The 20,199-nt window shown below is 35.7% G+C and overlaps 1 protein-coding gene across 1 annotated transcript in view; it reads right to left on the minus strand.

Annotated features, from left to right (window-relative positions):
- Positions 1-520: 520 nt before the first annotated feature.
- The window catches only part of dom (domino helicase), a 35,670-nt gene continuing 15,991 nt past the window's right edge, over positions 521-20,199 (minus strand). The window contains exons 16-34 of the mRNA XM_018459243.1: positions 19,795-19,981; positions 19,359-19,677; positions 18,406-18,486; positions 17,646-17,903; positions 17,210-17,526; positions 16,225-16,517; positions 15,638-16,010; positions 15,180-15,376; positions 14,891-15,005; positions 14,208-14,567; positions 13,835-13,989; positions 11,177-11,246; positions 7,187-7,222; positions 6,744-6,909; positions 4,555-5,045; positions 3,397-3,684; positions 1,851-2,651; positions 1,317-1,682; positions 521-1,040 (exon numbers count right to left, since the gene is read on the minus strand). Coding sequence (XP_018314745.1) covers positions 627-1,040; positions 1,317-1,682; positions 1,851-2,651; positions 3,397-3,684; positions 4,555-5,045; positions 6,744-6,909; positions 7,187-7,222; positions 11,177-11,246; positions 13,835-13,989; positions 14,208-14,567; positions 14,891-15,005; positions 15,180-15,376; positions 15,638-16,010; positions 16,225-16,517; positions 17,210-17,526; positions 17,646-17,903; positions 18,406-18,486; positions 19,359-19,677; positions 19,795-19,981 — 5,287 coding nt within the window. The 3' untranslated portion in view covers positions 521-626. The remainder of the gene's footprint in view (positions 1,041-1,316; positions 1,683-1,850; positions 2,652-3,396; positions 3,685-4,554; positions 5,046-6,743; positions 6,910-7,186; positions 7,223-11,176; positions 11,247-13,834; positions 13,990-14,207; positions 14,568-14,890; positions 15,006-15,179; positions 15,377-15,637; positions 16,011-16,224; positions 16,518-17,209; positions 17,527-17,645; positions 17,904-18,405; positions 18,487-19,358; positions 19,678-19,794; positions 19,982-20,199) is intronic.

Here is a 20,199-nt window from a genome sequence, read left to right on the forward strand (position 1 = left end):
ATCATATCATTGAAATTACGACTATTCGCAGCAAAGCTTGGAATGCTTTAATGTGCGTTACATATCAATAAAATTTTATTTTCATTTACTAGGGTTCTAACATTGAAAGAGAAAAACTGAAACTTGAGTGTCTGTCGAATTGAAGCTGAATTGGGAAAATCAGAAACTGATATATCTAAATATTTATAAAAATTTTTTTTCATCATGATGAAATATCTTATTGGCAATCGAGTACTTTATTGTCGGTAAATTAATGGCTTTTTATTTGATAATAATAGATTCACAATATTTCGAATTTTATTTTTAGTGAACTGAAATTTTCTACTTTAATGATTGATCCAAAATATTTAAATATTTCTTTTCTTATCGATCAGTCGATCCAAAATACTCTAATATTTTACTTAAATCAGTATTTTCATTATTAATAACCACATATCGTGATATTGATATTTCGTATTCATTACTTCTTTCTATATATGTATATTCTAAGGAAAAATATTCTAAACTGACTAACCCTTTATATCGTAATATCTATAATTTTTTTTACTTTTTAACATGTGAAACCAATTTGGTTTCTGAATTTCCCAATACAATTTCAACGATCGCCATACAATCGTAAAACAAAGCTATTTTGGTTGAGTATCCTGTTGAGTCTGTTGCTGTGTTTGCTGTTGCTGTACTTGCTGTGTTAAAGTTTGCAATCTCACTTGACCAAGAACAGATGAAGTTAGATTCGAGGCGGACACGGAAGTAGCACCTACGGCAGGGCTGGTACCCGCAGCAACTGTGGAACCGGAAGCTGCGGCACCCGGGCTTGTGCTTGTACTGGGGCTAGAACCTGGACCAGGACTTCGTCTTACCGCACTAGTAACAGGTTTTCCTTGGATAGGCGTGGACTGTCGTAGCTGAGGATTGCTGGCAGTCACCATTTGAATAGTTTGCTTAAGGGATGCAGATGCAACTGGTATTACACGAGTTTGCAACGGTGATTTAGCTAATACAACTTGACTAGCCTGAGACACCGTTTGCCCCGTGGAGACCTGCAATTATAGAGTAGTCAACATTAATTAAGCCATACAATTAAGTGTTCATTAATATTTGTTAACTTTGGTGATCTCTCTCGGAGTGCTTTTCTTTCATTTACCTTATAAATTTAGTTCCAAAAATATTCAATACTTTTTTCATTTTAAGGATTACAGTCTACGAATAATTCTATAGATTCCTAAGGATTCAGAAATATAGTTACGTAGAAACTTTTTTACGTAATTATTAAAACAGTTTACAAAATTTAAAAAAGAAATCTTTTATTTCTTTACATGACTAAATTGCTGCATCGTCGAGGGCTGCACATGTTTCATCACTTGATGAATTTGCTGTACCGTCATGGTTGTAGGCAGCGATTTAGTAGGTTGCACGATCAATTGCGCTTGCACACCAGCTTTATTTGCGACTTGAGCTAACTGCGCGACTTTCTGTGCCGGTAGTTTTCTCTGCGTGATAATCTGCGGGTGAATTGCGAGCTGTCGGATCTGTTGGGGAGTCGCGGTGCGGATACCCGGCATATTGGTCGTCTTCACAAGTGTCGCTACCGGAGTACCACCCGCGGAAGTCCCTGCCTGTTGCACTTGCAGACCAGCCTGAGCGAAGATCTGTGCCGGTGTAAGTCCCGTTGGTGTAGGTACCTGCAGCAAAGTCGCAACCGATACTTTTGCGAGAATATAAAATTGCGTTCCGTAATATTTCATTTTTCTCTTTTTAAGATGAGTGTGGTACAATTTGATTATTCGGATATCTGTGAATATTTTAATCATTTATATTTCCTTTAATTTTTCTTCCTTTTCAAAACTCACCTGCCCTTGCGCAACCGCTGCGGCAGCAGCCGCCTTCGCTTGCTGCTGTAATGCCTGTCGCTTCAGTAACGCAGCAGCTAATTCAGTATCGGACAGTGTTCTAGTCATTGTTGGTTTGCCCACAGCGGTCTGCGGTGTTGCGGCGCCCGCAGTACCAACCGAACCAATACCCTGCTTCATCAAGGTAGCTCGTTGTTGCGCTGCTGCCGCCGTAGCCGACACCGCGACAGACACTTTTTGACCGCTAGCAGCTTGAGCCTGTAATACTTTAAGCTGCTGCTGCCGCAATAATACCTGCTGCTGTTGCTGCTGCTGCCTGTAGTATTGCACCTGTGCCGGCGTTGGGATCTTATTTCCCGATGCTGCTGTGGCCATCGTGACGCCTACCAGGCCTCCCTTTTGACCACTTGCCGCGCCAGCGGAAGTTTGACCAGCAGACACTAAACTTGTGGCAGTTCGTTGAGCCGCCTGCTGGATATTCGCGTTTGCCGATGTCGTTCTTACGTCCTGCATTTGTCCTCCTCCTGGTCGAGCTTTAACCACTGTAGTGGCCGTTGCCGTTGTAGTTGTTACATTGCTCAAATTCACGTTAGTCGCAACCTTCGTGCTAGGTACCGCTGCTTGTGTCAATTGATGAATTTGAGATGCAACAGAATTTGCGATTGCTTGCTGTCCAGCCTGTTGTTGAGTCTGTTGCTGCTGTAATTTCAGCTGTTGCTGTTGGGCGGCTTGTTGTTGCTGTTGATGTTGCAAGAGTCGTGCTGCTACCTGTTGTTGTTGTTCCGGAGTTAAAACCTGTGACTGTAAATCTCGGTTAGCGTATATTTCCTCGAATGTATTAGTGTAGCGAATATAATGATTAATATTGATTTTATGACTCGAATGCCAATATCAAATTTGAGGTATATGAAGTGTTGTACTCTTCCATTAAATTTATTTTGATCTAACAAACGAAAATGAATTTTAACTGTCAATATAAACGAAGATATATACGGCTCTAAGAATAAATCTAATAACAAGAAATAAAAAATCAATTAAGAGCCCACGCAGTTATTGGGGTGCGTAAATAATATTTATTATAATCAAAAATTTATTATGCAGACGTTTCGATCAATGTTTTCGGTCCTTTTCAATGTAAATTAAACTTCATATATAAAAATAATTTTAATAACTCATGATGAAAAAAAACTTACTAGAATGTGTACAAATATTATTGAGTCATAATTGTCATGCATTAAAAACGCACAGAAACTTATAGAATATTATCTTGTTACCAGTAATAGTGTGAGTTCTCAACAAAAGTCCAAAAAACAAAATGTGTGTGTTTGACAGTTTGATAGATAAATCAAAAACGCCAGTCATTCTTAGTGAAAAAGTTTCTTGCATAATGTGGTCATGCACGTCGAAAAGTGTAACGCGAATTTGGCACTCCAATAAAAATTATTGTGAAGTCGAAAACTATGAATCAGTGAAAAATTTTGAACTACAAACATTGTGTAGGTTGAGATTTAAAATAGTAATAATTTTAATTATTTCTTATACTAACTGCTTTATTTAGCTTCTCTAGCTTGATCCTATCAGCACGTCGCGTAGCAATTTCAATCGGTGTTGATGGATTATCGACCAGTATTTTGTAGTCGGTAGCCAGGACATCGACGCTCGGATTATTCCTCATTGAATTCACGATGGATGTTGGTTTTACAGTAGGCGTTCGCTTGTTAGAAACTGACTTCATGATTTCGTATCTCTGATTACCTGTCGACGTGAAGGAGACATTTCTGTCCTGATTGTGTAATTGCGATGTTCTCATTATTCTGTTGCTCTTGCTTTGTTGCTGAAAAAAATAGCAAAATAAAGATAATATTACATGTTCATATAACTCAAAACATTTAATCACTTTATAAATGTGAATTTCTACATTTTTAAATAAACATGATATTTTGAACGAAAAAATGTAGGACATCTACCACAAACGCACGATCTTTATTGGCGAAAATTATCTTTACATAAAATTAATCGAATTTACATATATGAGCATATATTGGCAGTACTTGTTGAACTTCTGTGCTTTTAACAAAATGTTAAGTTAAGACATTATGGCTTACACTATAATTATTAATCTTATCAATCTGATTGAATCACAGAATCCGGAAATTTTATTGGCTCATTCAACTCCTTATACAAAAGAACTGTAATGACCGGAACATAGAATGATTTTCGATGATCATGTTCAAATGTACGAAAAATTGAAATCGAAATAACGAGCGTGCGTTTTTTTTTATATAGGGATAAGATAAGATGTACTACATTTTTATAATGCGTATATTTTAATAAGTTGATTCTGAACACGGTTATGTAATTTCTATAATTCTGACGATTATACTGAGGATGGCCTAATTGAGACCGAAACATCTATATTCTCATATATATAAATTCGATTAATTTTATGTAAAGATAATTTTCGCTAATAAAGATCGTGCGTTTGTGGTAGATGTCCTACATTTCTCCGTTTAATTTTTGACCACGTATTTATTTATTTTATGATATTTTGACATCTTATATTGTCTCGTTTAATTTGGTTTTATTTTGTTATTTAACACTCGATTAACTTTTTTTATTTTAATACAAATAATCTGCAAGAAATTATAAATGCATAGGATACTTTGATGCTATCGTATACATCAATATTATAACAGTTACATACCTCAGAGACTGACAGCGTTTTGTAAACACTCGTCTTTTGCTTTTTCTGTTTCTTCGGCGCAGTGTCGTACAGTAATTTACCCTCCTCCCTGGGTATTATCACAGATTCATATCTGTTTCTGCTATGCTTGGGTGATCTGTATAAACGTGCGCCATTGTTAATGGAATCGGCAACCATATCCCAATTAGGCGTATGACCGGGCGAGAGAATCATTGTGTTTAGTGGTAAGTTCTGATAGTTTTGGATGGAATGTAACAAGCCCCATTCCTCGTAGACCAACCAGTCCATAGCTTGATCCGGCTCCGGTGAAGTTTTCGTCACGTGTGACGAAGTCTTCAAGACCGGCATAGGGGGACGTACAATCGCACGATATTTATACAGCTTCATGTCGCGACGCATCTTCATCAATGCCGGTGACGGCCGATCAAAGAGCGACCTTGGCGCATGCACGGACTCCTCCTTATGGCGCATCATTTTCGCCGGTCGACAACCTATAAAGAAAGTAATGATTAAATTGATCGAATGAAAGAAGACATGACGATAGACATTAATGAAAAGAAAAGTCATAAGCTAGAAATATAAAAAAATATATGGCAGTAAGACGTAAGTAATAAACGATTCACAGAAAACAGTCAATAACGTTCTCTACTGTAATTTGGCCGATTCGCTTACTGCTTACATCTTACTGTCTTGTATGGGCAAGGATAAAGAATAAATTCTAAAAAGAACAAGAGTACACAGATAGATGAAATATTGGACTTTTGTATAATTCATGGAAAAGTTCTTGGTACATAACCGTGCAAACGGATACGATATAATTTTATTGTTTTTCATAAACAACACAACAATCGATTGATGTTTTGTCTATCACGTGCATGCTTAATATGTAGACATTACTGTAATTAAAGCTTTAAAAATATAAGCAATCCAGTTGCCAAGAATTGCTTCATTTTTTTCATATTTATTGCAATTACAATCATCACTATTTGTATGGCAAGTTACAAGATAGAAACTTTCACTCTTAGGTATCCTTAAAATATACATATTGGATGTTATTAACATTTAAAAATAAGATATACAGTACTCTCCATAAGTTCGTCCATTTGGAAACACCCTTTGTTTTATAGGAAAACCATTACATTATTATAACATGTTTTTGGTTTAAATACGTCGTAAGACATCGTCTAACTGACGATAAACAATGGCTGCGTTCAGTAGAGAAAATTAATCAGTTAGCGCTTAGTGATTTAATATGATTGGTTCTTGTCTTTAGTTCTTGACTGGATCTAAGTGTAGGAACCAATTATATTGAAGAATTACTAAGCGCTGATTAGTTTTCTCTGTTGAACACAGCCTTTTTTATCTAGAACAAGTGTTTTGTCGGACAAGCATTTCACAGCTCAAGATTGAATTTCGCGCTTTGATCTATTTTTTATATATTGTCACACTTGTTTTGCAACGTCGTATACTTGCGTGCGTTGTATATATACATCACAAGTCGTGTAATTGTAGTTTAACGGTTTCTATAAAAGTGATAAACTATTTGAGTCTCAAATCGATTTCAGACGCCGTAAAAATTATAAAATGGCCCCGAAGAATCAGATTTCGTATGAATCGCATTTTAATTAAAATTCCATATTTTAATAGCATGTTATTATAGATAATGTATGTATGTATATACTTGTAAACTTTTATTTCGTCTTTTTTCAATTAAATTATTTACAAACCAAAATATATATCGATTTTATTATGTATTTTCCTTAAATTGCACACTTTTATAATGTGTTTCCAAATTTATGGAGAGTATATATGCTGGCTCTGAGAATAAATCAACTAATAAAACAATTTAAAAAATCAGAAAGAACCCATATGGATATTAGTCAATTTATTGCAATGTCAATTTATTGCAATGATTTTTATATACTCAACAAATATAATTTCGCAAACGTTTCGACCGACATTTATGGTTCTCTTTAGTGCTGTTTTTATATTTAATATGACACTAGAATATATGTATATAATATTAAATTTACAATTTACAAGTTCTAGTATTGTTGTATATGTTTAAGTAAATGTCATTGCAATAAATCGGCACTGATATCCGCATGATCCACTGATAAGCTCTTTAAATTTTATTAGCCATTAATTTATTAAAGAAAAGAATTTTTATCATCTACAAATTGACTCACCATCATCAGTGATACCAATATCGATTCTGCTTCTGTTCCGATCCTTCTTCACGTAAATCGGCGGCAGTTGAGCCTCTGTCATGGGGATATTTTCATACAAAAATCCAAGAGAGTAATCGATATATACATCGTTATCCGTTGTAGGGGGTGTTGGCGGACACCACATCTAAAAGAAGATTCAATTAATAATACTCTTCAGAGAATAAGTTCGACAATTCAATCCTCTATTGCACTCCATTATTGAGAGTATTGTACTTTTGTTTTCCTCTTTATCACAAAGTCGTATAAAAAAAATAGTTTATTTTCTTATATAATACATAATACAATATATCAATTATCATAACAAATTACAAAATGATGAATAAATGGATAAATGTATCCTTTACTTAATTTATTTGTAGGTTTGCAATAAAGGATAAAAATGTATTACATTTTGCACTTACTGGCATTTGTTCCATCGTGTGTTCCGATAACCAAATCTGCAAGATGTTAAAGTCATACGTGAGATATCATGCGGTTTATGACAGAATTTTCGCTCTCATATGAAGTCCGTCTCTGTACTCGCTAAAGTTTGCACTGTACTATTGATACGATTTTTAAATAGAGTATTTTTTTCAATTATCAATAAAGCTGAAATTTTCGTGAAAGTCTGCGTTCAAATCATAAATAAAATTAAAAATTCCAGTAATTAATATGATAATGTGTCTTGCATACAAATAACAAAAAAATATAATAAATAATTTTGAGACTACAGAAAGACGGACCCGACGAGTAAACTTCCAAATAATGAAAATAAAGAAAGAGAGAAAGGAGCGATACTACTTTTCCCGATATTTTCCCGTTCATTTCTTAAAGAGAGATTCAAGAAATACATAATTACAAAATCAAGAAACTTTCAATTATAACATCGAGACATAAAATCTTTCGCGTTATTCAATTATATTAACAAATGTTAAATTAGAAATTGTATCAAAATAAATTCAAATATATTTACTCACAAGGGAACGGTCAGAACTGTTCCTCATCGATTTTGATGCGCTTTGGATATGTTGTAGAGCATCAAAAAATATTCAACCCATATTTTCTTATAGCGGCTTATCTCGAGGTTTAGGAGATGAAACACTCCCTTTAAGAAAATGGATTTTTTCGTTTTCAGCAAATATCTTCGAAACTATGCCGCGTATAAAAAATGGTTTATACAATAGTTTTACAGTATTTTATGCTGTATATAATAGTGTATTAATTTAAAAAAAAAATATGTGTGAATACACTATTATATACAGCATAAAATATTATAAAACTATTGTATAAACCATTTTTTATACGCGGCATAGTTTCGAAGATATTTGCTGAAAACGAAAAAATCCATTTTCTTAAAGGGAGTGTTTCACCTCCTAAACCTCGAGATAAGCCGCTATAAGAAAATATGTGTCGAATATTTTTTTTGATGCTCTACAACATATCCAAAGCGCATCAAAATCGATGAAGGATAGTTCTGACCGTTCCCTTGTCAGATTCATCTTACTTTCTGAGTTTTGATTCGAGATTTAATTTCCAGAATATTTGATGTCAGATCTTAAAAAGTTGTAATAATAAATTTCCTTAAAACTTTTCCTAAGAAAACGTGGATTTAAAACTTGACAAAAAACTTATTGTAAAAATTAAGGCTGGGACATCCGTAGACGTTCAAAGGTTCTCGTTCCTTTCATTCTAGATATCCTGAGAAAGAGTTCTTTACGATATATTCCTTTATATCTATTACTGCGTGTATTCACAATTTTTTTTACAAACATGTATACATGTATAAATTGAAAGATACATATATAATGCACAATATATAGACGCAGTATGATGATCTCACTCATGTGCCTGCTCATATCTTGCTGCGGACTCCAAGTTTGGAATGGCAAAGGCAGTGTTTTGGTGCCATTTTAATGGAACAATTTTATTGGAGCTCTTTTTCTCTCTTTTCTTTTTATGCCTACTAAGGTACATGTATCTCTTCTCGAAAAATGTGCGGTCATGATAGCCTTGCCACACCAAACTGACATCGAAAGGAAAAAGTCGTTCTTCGCGTTAAATCGCGATTAAATATAAACAAGCACATTGAGCTGAGAATGATTTGACACCAAAACGGAACTGAACCTTTGATCGACACAGACTTGGAAACGCATCAAGAAATAAGGGTACACATTTCGATATAGTAAGGAATATCTCGTTTATTTTTTTTTCTTCTTCGAACTCTCGCTCGATCATACAAAATACAGGCACGCAACTTAATTATTACTATGTGAATGTGTGTGAGTGTATGTGGCGGGAGGAGGCAAGTGGAAAGAGCGAAGGAAGGACATCCTTACCATACACAATAATATATATATAACATATATATTACATATACATATAGCATGTATATATAATATAATAATCAGATCATCGACCTGTAAATTACGTAGCTCAAGGCGGCACGAATAAAACTTTTTCTCACTTTGGCTGCCCCCGATACTTTTTCGAGAGTACCAATCGTTCATTACTTTAAATAAATTATTATCATATAAACCTTTTCCAGATTCAAGTAAAATTCAAATCAAATTATCGTGAAATAGCGAAAATAGAATCAAACTATGCACTTGATATACTGTATTCTATATTATTTTTTTAATCACGTTTTTTGCTCGTGACGCCTGTCAATATACGTGTATGAATAGCTTAGCATACTAGAGAATCGCTTGATTGAGATCAGTTCGATCCTCATTTCTAATATAATACACTCGTCCATTTCGCTCATCACGTTTATATAAATCGCTAGGCATACTTGACTGAAAATCTGCCTCTTGCCATCTGCACTTTCCCGTTCTGCATTCTAAATTTAATGAAACATATTTGCAGAAAAATAAAGAGACCAAAATAGATCGCGGAAAGTGCAGCCAGGAGAAACGGATCTATGGATATCTTTACAACGAATAAAGTAAGATGAGATGAAGGGGGGGGGGCGGCGAGTCGGAGTACAATTTACAACGCTACAAATATTACACGTGTACTATCCGGTACAACCCGGAGGAAATACATTGTTTATTATGATTATACTGTGTGATTATGTACAAGAAGATGCGTACTCGTGCCCCACATTAACGCTAAACATATGTCTATTTGATTCCATTTCATTTTTCTCTTGTGAAATATCGATGGTTTTTCTCAATAAAATTTCTCCTATTCGTCGTTCTTACACAAACTTTCTTTCTAAATTTTCTTTTTCTTTCACATTTAAAATCTCTAATGTAATTTTTCTCATATGTAATGTTAGAGCTAAAGCTTTCCTCATGTATCTGTTCCTTATAGAATTCTCTCTCTTTTCTCTCTATTTTCTATAATAATCACACGTGATTATTCTGAAGGGAGAATCAAACAGTCACTGAGCGATAAATATAGGATAAGTACGGGCAAAAGACGCGTCATCAACGCGCGATTAATTACAGGCGTTTCTACAAACCAGGTTTAGATTAGTCTTTATCCCATGAAACTTCTTACTTATATATTCCCTTATTAGAATTCTCTCGACGTTTATCATTTATATTAACTCGACTATTAAATAACAATTTCTCACTTACGCTTAGTTATTTTTGTTTCTCTATAAAAAATCAGTTCCAATACATAATTAAATAAAAAATCTATAACAAATAACAAAAATTCAGTAAACTCATCTAAATTAAAATATATGACCTTCTGTAAATCCACCATAAATTTTCAGGCAAAGAAAAATAGACACAAATTTTATTTTTATAATATTCATTGATTACATGATAATTTTATCTTTTCTCTTTAAATTAATTTTTAAATTTTATTTTTAATTATATAAAAAAATTCTTTTATATTTTCTATATTAATCGGAGATCTTTTTTCCTTATTTATGGAAAGAGCCATCTTCAGATCTATATGCACGAAATAAATATTAATCTTTTACTTCAGTTCTTAAGAGAATAAGATAAAGGAGCAGTGTCGCTGCGCTTGGCTTAGCGCCGAGACACTACCGTGTCTCCATATTTATATTTCTTATTTCTTTTTGATGTCATTATAGAATTAATGCACAAATATTGAAAACTTTCATTTATCTTATGTTTTATATTGAAAGAATATTAATGAAAAAAGCAAGAATTATCATGCGACAAATGCTAAGCATAAACCCGGGTATCACGCACATAATAGGCGGATTGAATAGCAGACACAATAGTAGATATATTTGACTGCTTGATCGAATAACAATTATATTCCCAACGGAATAGTTCGTGTCGTTGATGATTACCACAATGACGCTTCAGCGTGGCTCAAGATATTGTGGTGTTCTTCAGTTTTTCGGATCGCGTCGTTGCGATGGAGGAGGGGGGTGAGGGGGAAATCTGCGAGGAACGAGATCTCTTTTGTGGATCTTCGTCGCTAACATCATTAGAGCCGCCCTCGTCTTCCAGCGAATTTGGTACAGTTTTGGCCCGCTTCGTTTCCTTACGCAACCTCCTGGACTTTATGTCAGACGAATTGTAGTCCTCGTGATTGGCTTCTTGCTCCCTCAGCGACTCTGACATGGATAACTCCTTGTCCTGGACCTTCGTCTCACAATTAACATTGGATTTGGACTGACTTGATGAGGTCTTGCTACTGGTACTCCTCGTGTCCAAAGTGAGAATGGCTACAACCTTGGCCGTTCTTTGAGGCTTCTCGTAGGACTGCGACGTCAAGCTTCCAATATTCTCACTCGCAGTGTTTTCGTTCTCGCTGCTCGTCGATGGGGTTCGTACCCGCTTGATATTTGTTTTAAATGCGGAAGCGAGAGAAGACAATGGTGATGATGTTGACTTCATCGACAGGCCGGAATTCAAGAGCAATCCCGAACGCGTCACCCTATGTATCTGATCGTTGTTGTGACCGGACGATATGTTAGGTCGGGGCGTGTCTGGACGGGGTTTCGTCGAGACGACTGTCGTCGAACTTTCCTTCGAGTCCCGCGGTTTCATTGGCGGTATCGATCTACTACGTCTGAACAGCATTGGAGAACTCGGCAGGCCATTGTCTTGATACTGCTTCGAGTTCCGGGTCATGTATTTTTCAACTCGATTGGGCAATACCGTATCGATTCTTGCAGGAAAGTTTACGGTGGATCTCGTGATCGGTCGCGGAAGAGGAGTATCCGATCGTCGTTTCAACTTCGATGAAAGTTGCGTCATCGTCTCATCATTGCTAGGTGGAGGTGTCCTCGAGTGACTTGCTGATCGCGTGATCCTGCTCTGTTCCGCAATTAAATTGTCGACTCTTCGAATTCCCTGACCCGTTTTCATTTGCGAATTCTCCGATACTTTCGAATCGATCTTGTCATTCATCAATCGTGTCTTATTTTCTTCTAAATGATTGACAGTTGAGGAAATTTTTGAGCTACGAGTTATTACGCTTCGCTGAACTATGCTCTCTACTTTTCGTATTTTGCATTTAGGTTCACTTGAATTAAATTCACTTTTTACCGAGGGTACTAAAGAGTTGGGCACATTCAATGCCGCGTCACTTATTCCCTTTTCCGGTACTTGTGATAAAGCGTCTGAATTTTCGCTTTTCAAATTAAATCTTTGATCAGATTTTTGCATCGCTAGGGATATCGTTGACTCGACATCATTAATTTCATCGCAATTGTCCTTATCTTTATCATCGACCGCATTACTACGAGCTTCATCAGTATTTACATTAATCTTGGAATTTCTCTGTACGGTAGAAACACGAGATATCGCGATAGGTTTAGAGACAGTGTCGGTCGTGTCAGGACTTTCATTTCGCAACGTTTTCGACCGTAAAAGGGGAGCCGAACGACTAGAGGGTGATTCGACACTTCTGTCCGATTCTCTCGGCGCAGTAGTGGTCAATTTCCCTCGTACGTTGTTGCACAAAGAATTGGCTGATGCGCTGAATTCTAACTTGGATTTGGCCACTGTGTCCTTCGAGCGTTTCAAGGATGCATCCGGTTGCATCGTGCTCGAAGGAGACCGAGAATCCCTTACGCTGACATTCACGTCGAGATTCTCCGCATCCTCGTTACGATTCACTTCGGGCTCAAGCTTTCTGTAGGTCGTGGACATAACTTTATGTGAGCATCGCGTCACCTGAACGGAGCAGACCGCAATTAAATTAGTGCCGTTCGTGTTCTTATCGTCACTTCTTTCTTTTTCTTTTTTTACATTTTGACTGTCCACTACATCAGAGGCCAGTTCCAACTTTTTATTCAATTGCGTTTTAGCGATTGATGCCGAATCCACGTGATCACCGACAGATTGCTCCGTGTTAAAATCAGCAACACATCGGTCCACACTGTTCGAATCGATCGAGGACGACGCGAGATCGCAACCATCCTTCTTCAAATCTTGCTTGTCCTTTGATGAACTTCGATCAGTCTCTTTCGCCTCGATGATCTCGAGTTTTGCATTCTGATTAGAATTGACAGGTATCTTAGCGTTTGTATTAATCCGAATGCTTCTTTTACGACACACATCAACTGATGAGAAGGTTTCCTCGGACTTCGTACGATGAAATTTTTTGCGTTTCCGACGGAAGTTTGGCTTTATACCGGGCAGGATAGGACTCACGTCCAAAGTCCAGAGATTGATTTTAACATTCCCACGTGATCTGGTACGTGGACTGTTCAGATCAAAATGATTCCGGCTGCGGGAGCCCGAGCCTGCCAAACGACCCTTCCGTCTCGAGAAACCCCCTCGACGTTCGGAATCATCGCGATTATTCGCTCTTTCATCTTCGTTCCCTTCGCCGGTCTCCTCCTCTTCCTCCTCGTCGCTCTCATCTTTCTCTTCGCCTTCCTCTCCTTCCTCCTCTTCACCCTCATCCCCTTGACTCTGACTCTCTGTGTGACTCGATTCCTCGTCAAGACTATCCTCGACCACGTCCTCCTCCTGCGATTCCGAATCCGAATCCGATTCAGTACTAGTAGTTTCATTTTCGCTTTCCGACGACAAATCGCGCGTGCGTCTCCTATTACCGCCACGTCTACGCAAACTTCTTTTACTCGGTACTATTAGCCTCTTATTAACTAAACGTCTGGAAAACGCCGTTCCTCCTCCTCGCGCAATGCCCGCAACCGGTCCAATTCCCACTCCTTTTTCTGCTCCTCGAGTTCCCGTTCGGCTGCGGCCAATTGCGCCGCGGAGAACGCACCTTCGGATTCCTCGACGAACTTCATCGCATATCGTTCAATTGGAGTCAGCTAAATGGAATATTACAGAACCATTAATCGAAAGTTTAACATAAAACTTATATGACAAGTGACATAAAAGTTAAAAATTATATGACATAATTGACAAAAGAAGAAGAAAAACCAAGACAATTTCTAACTAATCCAACGAGATTCTATCGAACGAGATCTAACTATCCAACGAGAATCTAACTAATCGACAAGATTTAAAAAAAAAACATTTGACCTACCTGAGCAATCAGATTTTGAACTTCCTGTTCTGCTTTGCTAACTTGTGTGTCGTCTTTATCAGCTTCTTCCAGCGGAATGTTTTCATCGAATTCAGCGAGATCGGCGACAGCTTCTGCTTTCGCAGTCTTTGCAGCCAGAACATCAAGATCTTCCTCAGCAGCAGCGAGAGCGCTCTCAAGAGCACCCATCGCTGCCTTTTCCTCCGTATGCTGTCCTGACAAACCACTCTGAAATGATCCCACTGCCATATCCTTGCTGTAGGCCTTCTCTCGATCCCGATTCTGTTCGAGCACTTCAGCCATTCGCGCTGACGCATCGTTCTCAGTTTGATCGATGTTAAACAGGTCTTGAATAGTAGACTGCAAATAATCTTATTGTTACACAAAAAGTAAACGGAATTACTTCAAAGAATCGAAATATTGACAAAGACATTGATGCAGAACAATTTGCAAACCAAAACACGATTTTTCGGCAAATATTATACTATAAATTTTACTGTTATTTAATTTTAATGTCAAAATGTTATAATTAAAAAATTTTTAAGTAATAATGAAACAAATAAAAGAAATTTTTCCATAAGAAATTTCACATTTCTTATAAAGTGACGAAAGGAAATTATATATTTCTGATTAATAAATATAAATAAATAGCATAATTTGTTTGGCTCTTAATAAACACTTACACTTTTGAAGTACGCCGTGGTGAAATTGCCGCCTTCAATAGCGAGATCTCCTAGCAATCGTTTCTGATTTGCCTTTTTCAAAATGTTTTCTTCAACAGTTTTCTCACTAACTAATCTGAAATATAAATCATTGTACTGCATATTATTTCGCCGTCAAACACGCTAATTTGAGCTATCTTTGCAATTAAATCAATAAAATATTTTTTAAATCAATAAAATATTCTAAGTTTTTTTGAAGCTATTCAATCATTTCGTCTATTATATTTATATTATTAGTTCGCGTCGGTACCTGTAGATATGTACGTCTCGCGTTTGTCCTATTCTGTGACATCTGTCTTGCGCCTGGGCATCCATCGTAGGATTCCAATCACTATCATAAAATATCACTGTGTCCGCTCCCGTCAAATTCACACCGACACCACCAGATCTCGTCGACAGGATAAAACAAAATATTCGCTTATCGCCGTTGAACCTTTCCATCAAAACCTGCATCAAATCAGTATTCTCACTAACGCTCATTTATATTTTTTTTTACTTAATCTCGCAACAAAAATATCTTGCATAAAATTTTCTATATTTCTTATTACGCTTCTTAAAGTTAGTCATTATATGCTTTAAAAACTAGCAAAAAAATTAATACGCTTTCAATATTCGTATTAAAAATCCCAATAAAGTCAATAGTTTAAGAGTTTAAAAGTTTATGCAACAAATTTCAATATTTAGTATCTTATTAACAGATCAAATTACCTGACGTTGATCCACTCTAGTTGTACCATCTAGTCGCAGATATATGTGTCCATGGAAATTCAAAAAGGCTTCTAATACGTCCAGCATTCTGGTCATCTGCGTGAATACGAGGACTCGATGATTTTCAGACTTCAGCTTTCTCAACAGACGATCCAACGATTGCAGCTTGCCGCAATCGTACTGGATCAGTCTGGGATCGGGAAACTGCGTGAGCATGTGGCTCGAAATTGGATGGAATAGAGATAATTTCGGCGACACTTGTTGCTGTAATTCAGTCCATAGACGACGCTCATCCCATAACTTGTGCGGCGGCGGATGGGACACATGGAACCGAGGAACTGGAGCGCGCACAGCCGGCACGTAGATTACATATCTGCACGAATATTGAACAAAAAAATTTTTACTCAATTCCAAAAAGGATAATTGATCTAAATGACAAAGATTGCAGAATCTTATTTTTCGCTTAATTCCAAACAGTTATCATAAAATGTCTTTAATAAAATTTTAATTTTTTTAAGCTTATATATCCGAGTATTAATATTGTAAAAAAAGATTATACATATTTATAAATTATATCGGATACTAACCTTTCAAAGACCTCTTTGAGCTCTTCAACAATCTGCTCCGTGCTTTTGATAGCTTCCGCAAGTGCTTCCGTGTGTGAAAAGAACTCTTTCCGAGTATGAATCTTTTCTTGAGTCTTTGAACAATGCACCCAACCATTGTGCCAGCGACAGGCTGTCGCGGGTTTGCCAATTCTCAAAGCCATAAACAGATCTTCACCGTAAAGTGGACACGCCGCGCATCTTCGTTCATTGATATCTGCGAGGAGATGCAATTTGTTCTGTCTCCTCTGTCTCCTTTCCTCCTCCAATTGAGACTGAAAAATAATAAATTAAAATTTTCTATAAAAAAAATTTAAATAAAGCACTTAATAGAATAATTAACATTTAAATTTAAAATCCATTAGATAAAATTATTTCATTTTTTTACAAAAATAAAAAGAAAAAACGAACGAAGAAAAAAAGAATCGAGTAAATTACTGGGATCTACTAAGAATCAAGGGAACCTCTCGAGGTGTCAAATTCTGATTTTAATGAAACTTTGTGAACTTGTAGCTTATATAAAGAGATGAATTTAGAAAATATCAGTTGTGGCTAAAAAACGGTTTGAAGGAATAAAATGAATAAAAAAATGTTTTATACAAAAGTTTTACAACAAAATTAGCTGTATTTAATCGCGTTTTTAGAATAATTTACCAATTTTTTTTCAAAATTTTCGAAAAAAAAAAAAAAAAAAAAAATTCTAAAAACGCGATTGAATACAGCTAATTTTGTTGTAAAACTTTTGTATAAAATATTTTTTTATATCTCAAATAATTTTCGAGATATAACGGAAAAAGCTGAAAACCGCTGTATACGTAAGGGGTGATTTCATCCCTTCAAACCGTTTTTTAGCCACAACTGATATTTTCTAAATTCATCTCTTTATGTAAGCTATAAGTTCACAAAATTTCATTAAAATCAGAATTTGACACCACAATTCCCTTGTGAGATATCTACGTTTAATTACCAAATAAAATTCAGATTTGGGCTGTTCCTTATTCTGCACTTTCGCGATCTCTTTCTGAGCTTGTCTGGTAACAATACCACGTATCGATTGCGATTGTTGCTGGTTAGCTGTCTGTTGGTTGTTGTTTCCACTTGGTGATGATTGCGATGCTGTCACGTTCAGAGGAGGTACCCTCATGATGGGTCGACCACTTGGCGTTGTCACTACTCCGCTCACAACCTTATTCACCGTCGTAGCACCCGATGTGGCCAAACCCATTATCGATTTAGACAGCACCGTAAAACGTGATCCGCTCGATGTCATGACTGGAAATGAAACTAAGAGTACAAAATGTGTTACTTTTTTTTATCTGTCATTGCCAACAACCTTAAAGTTTACGAAAATAATTGTAAAAATCATAATTAAACAATTGTAAAAATCATAATTAAACACAAACCTGTGTTAGTATTCTGTTGACTCGGTGTTAAAATAAAGTGTCTGCCGGTAGAGGTTTGAACTAGTTGCGCGAAACTAGGCACCGCTATTCTCTGGACGGAATCGCCTTGTTTGACCGTGACAGTTTGTGTCGCCAGTCGTTGAATGCCATCTCTGATGCTAGCGTTTCCCACTGTGATTCTTTGCGCGTTCGTCGCTGTTGTGGTAGTTGTTACGCTAGTACTTTGTGGATTATTCCCCAACGTTGCCATAGGAAAAGCTATTTTTAATTTAATAAAAATTTACACTTTATACTTTTAGATATACTTTTAATATTTTATTGTACATATAACTACGCTAATAAATTTGTTATTGCTCAAACAAAAATTAAAAAATTTGTTTCCAATATAATCAATGAATTTTAACAAAATATAAAAGTATAACACAAACATATAATTCGCTCCAAAAGATTAATTTTTTATAAAATGTGTCCTTAGTTCTAGAATGCTTATAAACGGTAAGATTATAAACAAGCTGGCCCAAGGAATTTAGCAATTAATTTAGCATCACTGCAAAAGTAATTGCCTAGCGAGAAACTCACAGCGATAGTTACTGATCGATGATGCATAATTTCATATTATTTTTATATTTAAAAGTATAATTTACACAAAATATGATATAAAATTAAATTAACGTATCTATAATTTTGTAATACATTTAGTTATATTTGAGAATGTATTACGAATTCAAAAATAAGATTATATCAATCTAAAGTCGCTTACCTTTCACGCCAGCCTGATGCGGCACCAGTTGTAGAGAATATCCTTGTAATTGTTGACCACCAGCAACTCTCAATGTAACACCTGAGAATAATAGTTGTTGCATTTCGTGTTCGATTAACATACATACATACATTAACTTTAAATATATCAATTAAACCATTGAGAAATTAAAAGAAACAAAATAGCTAATTAAAAATTTACTTGGTATAATCAAATGCATTAACAGATCTGATATGTTCGGTATTTTATGATTCCATATTGTTTTCCTTGTCAATATGAAATAGTTGAACAATGCAATTATATAAATGTAAAGAGATATTTTTAAATATCTCTTATACAGAGATTTTAATCAAATGTAAGTACGCATCAAACGTCAATGCATCTAATTAAATCATTTATTAATTTCAATATTGTCGACATAAATTTTAACAAATTCTCTCTTTTTTTAATTATAATTAATAAAGATTAATTGACACAAAACTACAAATGCAATACAAACACTTGTATTGCATCACGCACAATATCCTGTTAAAATTCTTCCCTCGTAGCCCGGGATAAGGTTTTGTTCATATTTCTTCGCAACGAATTCCATCCATTCATTGCGTTAATCTTTTCATGACCAATAAAAACATTTTATTTCTTTTTTCATTACCATATAACCGTATTGGCAACTAAAAATCTCAAATAAATATAGAATCCCATAATTCTTTTTATATAATAAAAAAAGTTGCATTTCTATTATTTTATTATTTCAATGCATTTCAATGCATTTAATATCTTATAACGATACTAATATGTGTATACATAATCAACATATTTTATTTTTTTATAATTAATTATTACTGCTATTTTAAACTATTTTGAGATCGCAAAATATAATTTTGCTACCAATAGTAAAATGGCCATGAAAATGTTAACGACTAACGCGGTAAGATGGGATAGCTTGGACCTACCTTGTCCCGGACCACTCTGGCTGGTATTTAATGACTTTATCAAGGGGGACGTACCCACTCTTGGCGTGGGTAATACGCCAGCCAGATTCTTTAGCCTAGTCTGCGTTTGCTGTTGCTGCTGCGGTTTCGCTTGATTCGATAATCTAACGTTGATCTTGATTCGACCAGACGGACATCTCGGCGGTGATTCCGGTTGACTATCTGTCTCCTCTATTAACTTTCTAGGCGTCCGCAGACGTTTCACTCTGTGTGCAACGAATGCACTGAACATCATCTCCAAGTTCAACAGCAAAAGGTTCAAGCTAGACAATTCGATGTGCTGTAAAGACAAATCACAATTCGTAAAAACTGAATAAATTATTGCTTCTCTCAATTCCAGTATACATATAAATCAATAAATCAAATAAGAGCACTGTTAACACAAAATATTGTTTACCTTGAAAGGATCATAATCGAGCACACTCCAGACTAACGAAGCGGTCATGAACTCAATCGCTTCCATTTGAAATGGCGAAACGGTCGGTCGCACCTCGAACAGGTTTGGATGATTACACACCTTTCGTAGTTGCATTAATACGTTAATCACACTCAACAGATTCCCGCTGGCGAGTGTTTCCTTCGTTCTTTAACAATATATGTCATTAAATACAATAATAGTTAATATATAATAGTAATATTCTAATTAAGACCGATATTTATAGTCAGGTCTTATTTTAAGATCGACTTAAATAATGTTTTAAGATGCTAATACAATTCTGTAATTGATTTATGATATCTTAAGGGAGAAGCGATTGTACTTAAGATAATCTTAAATGTAAAAATCGACTATGAATATCAGCCT

The sequence above is a fragment of the Mycetomoellerius zeteki genome, unplaced genomic scaffold, assembly GCF_001594055.1.
Source record: "Mycetomoellerius zeteki isolate Tzet28-1 unplaced genomic scaffold, Tzet1.0 scaffold81, whole genome shotgun sequence".
NCBI lineage: Eukaryota > Metazoa > Arthropoda > Insecta > Hymenoptera > Formicidae > Mycetomoellerius > Mycetomoellerius zeteki.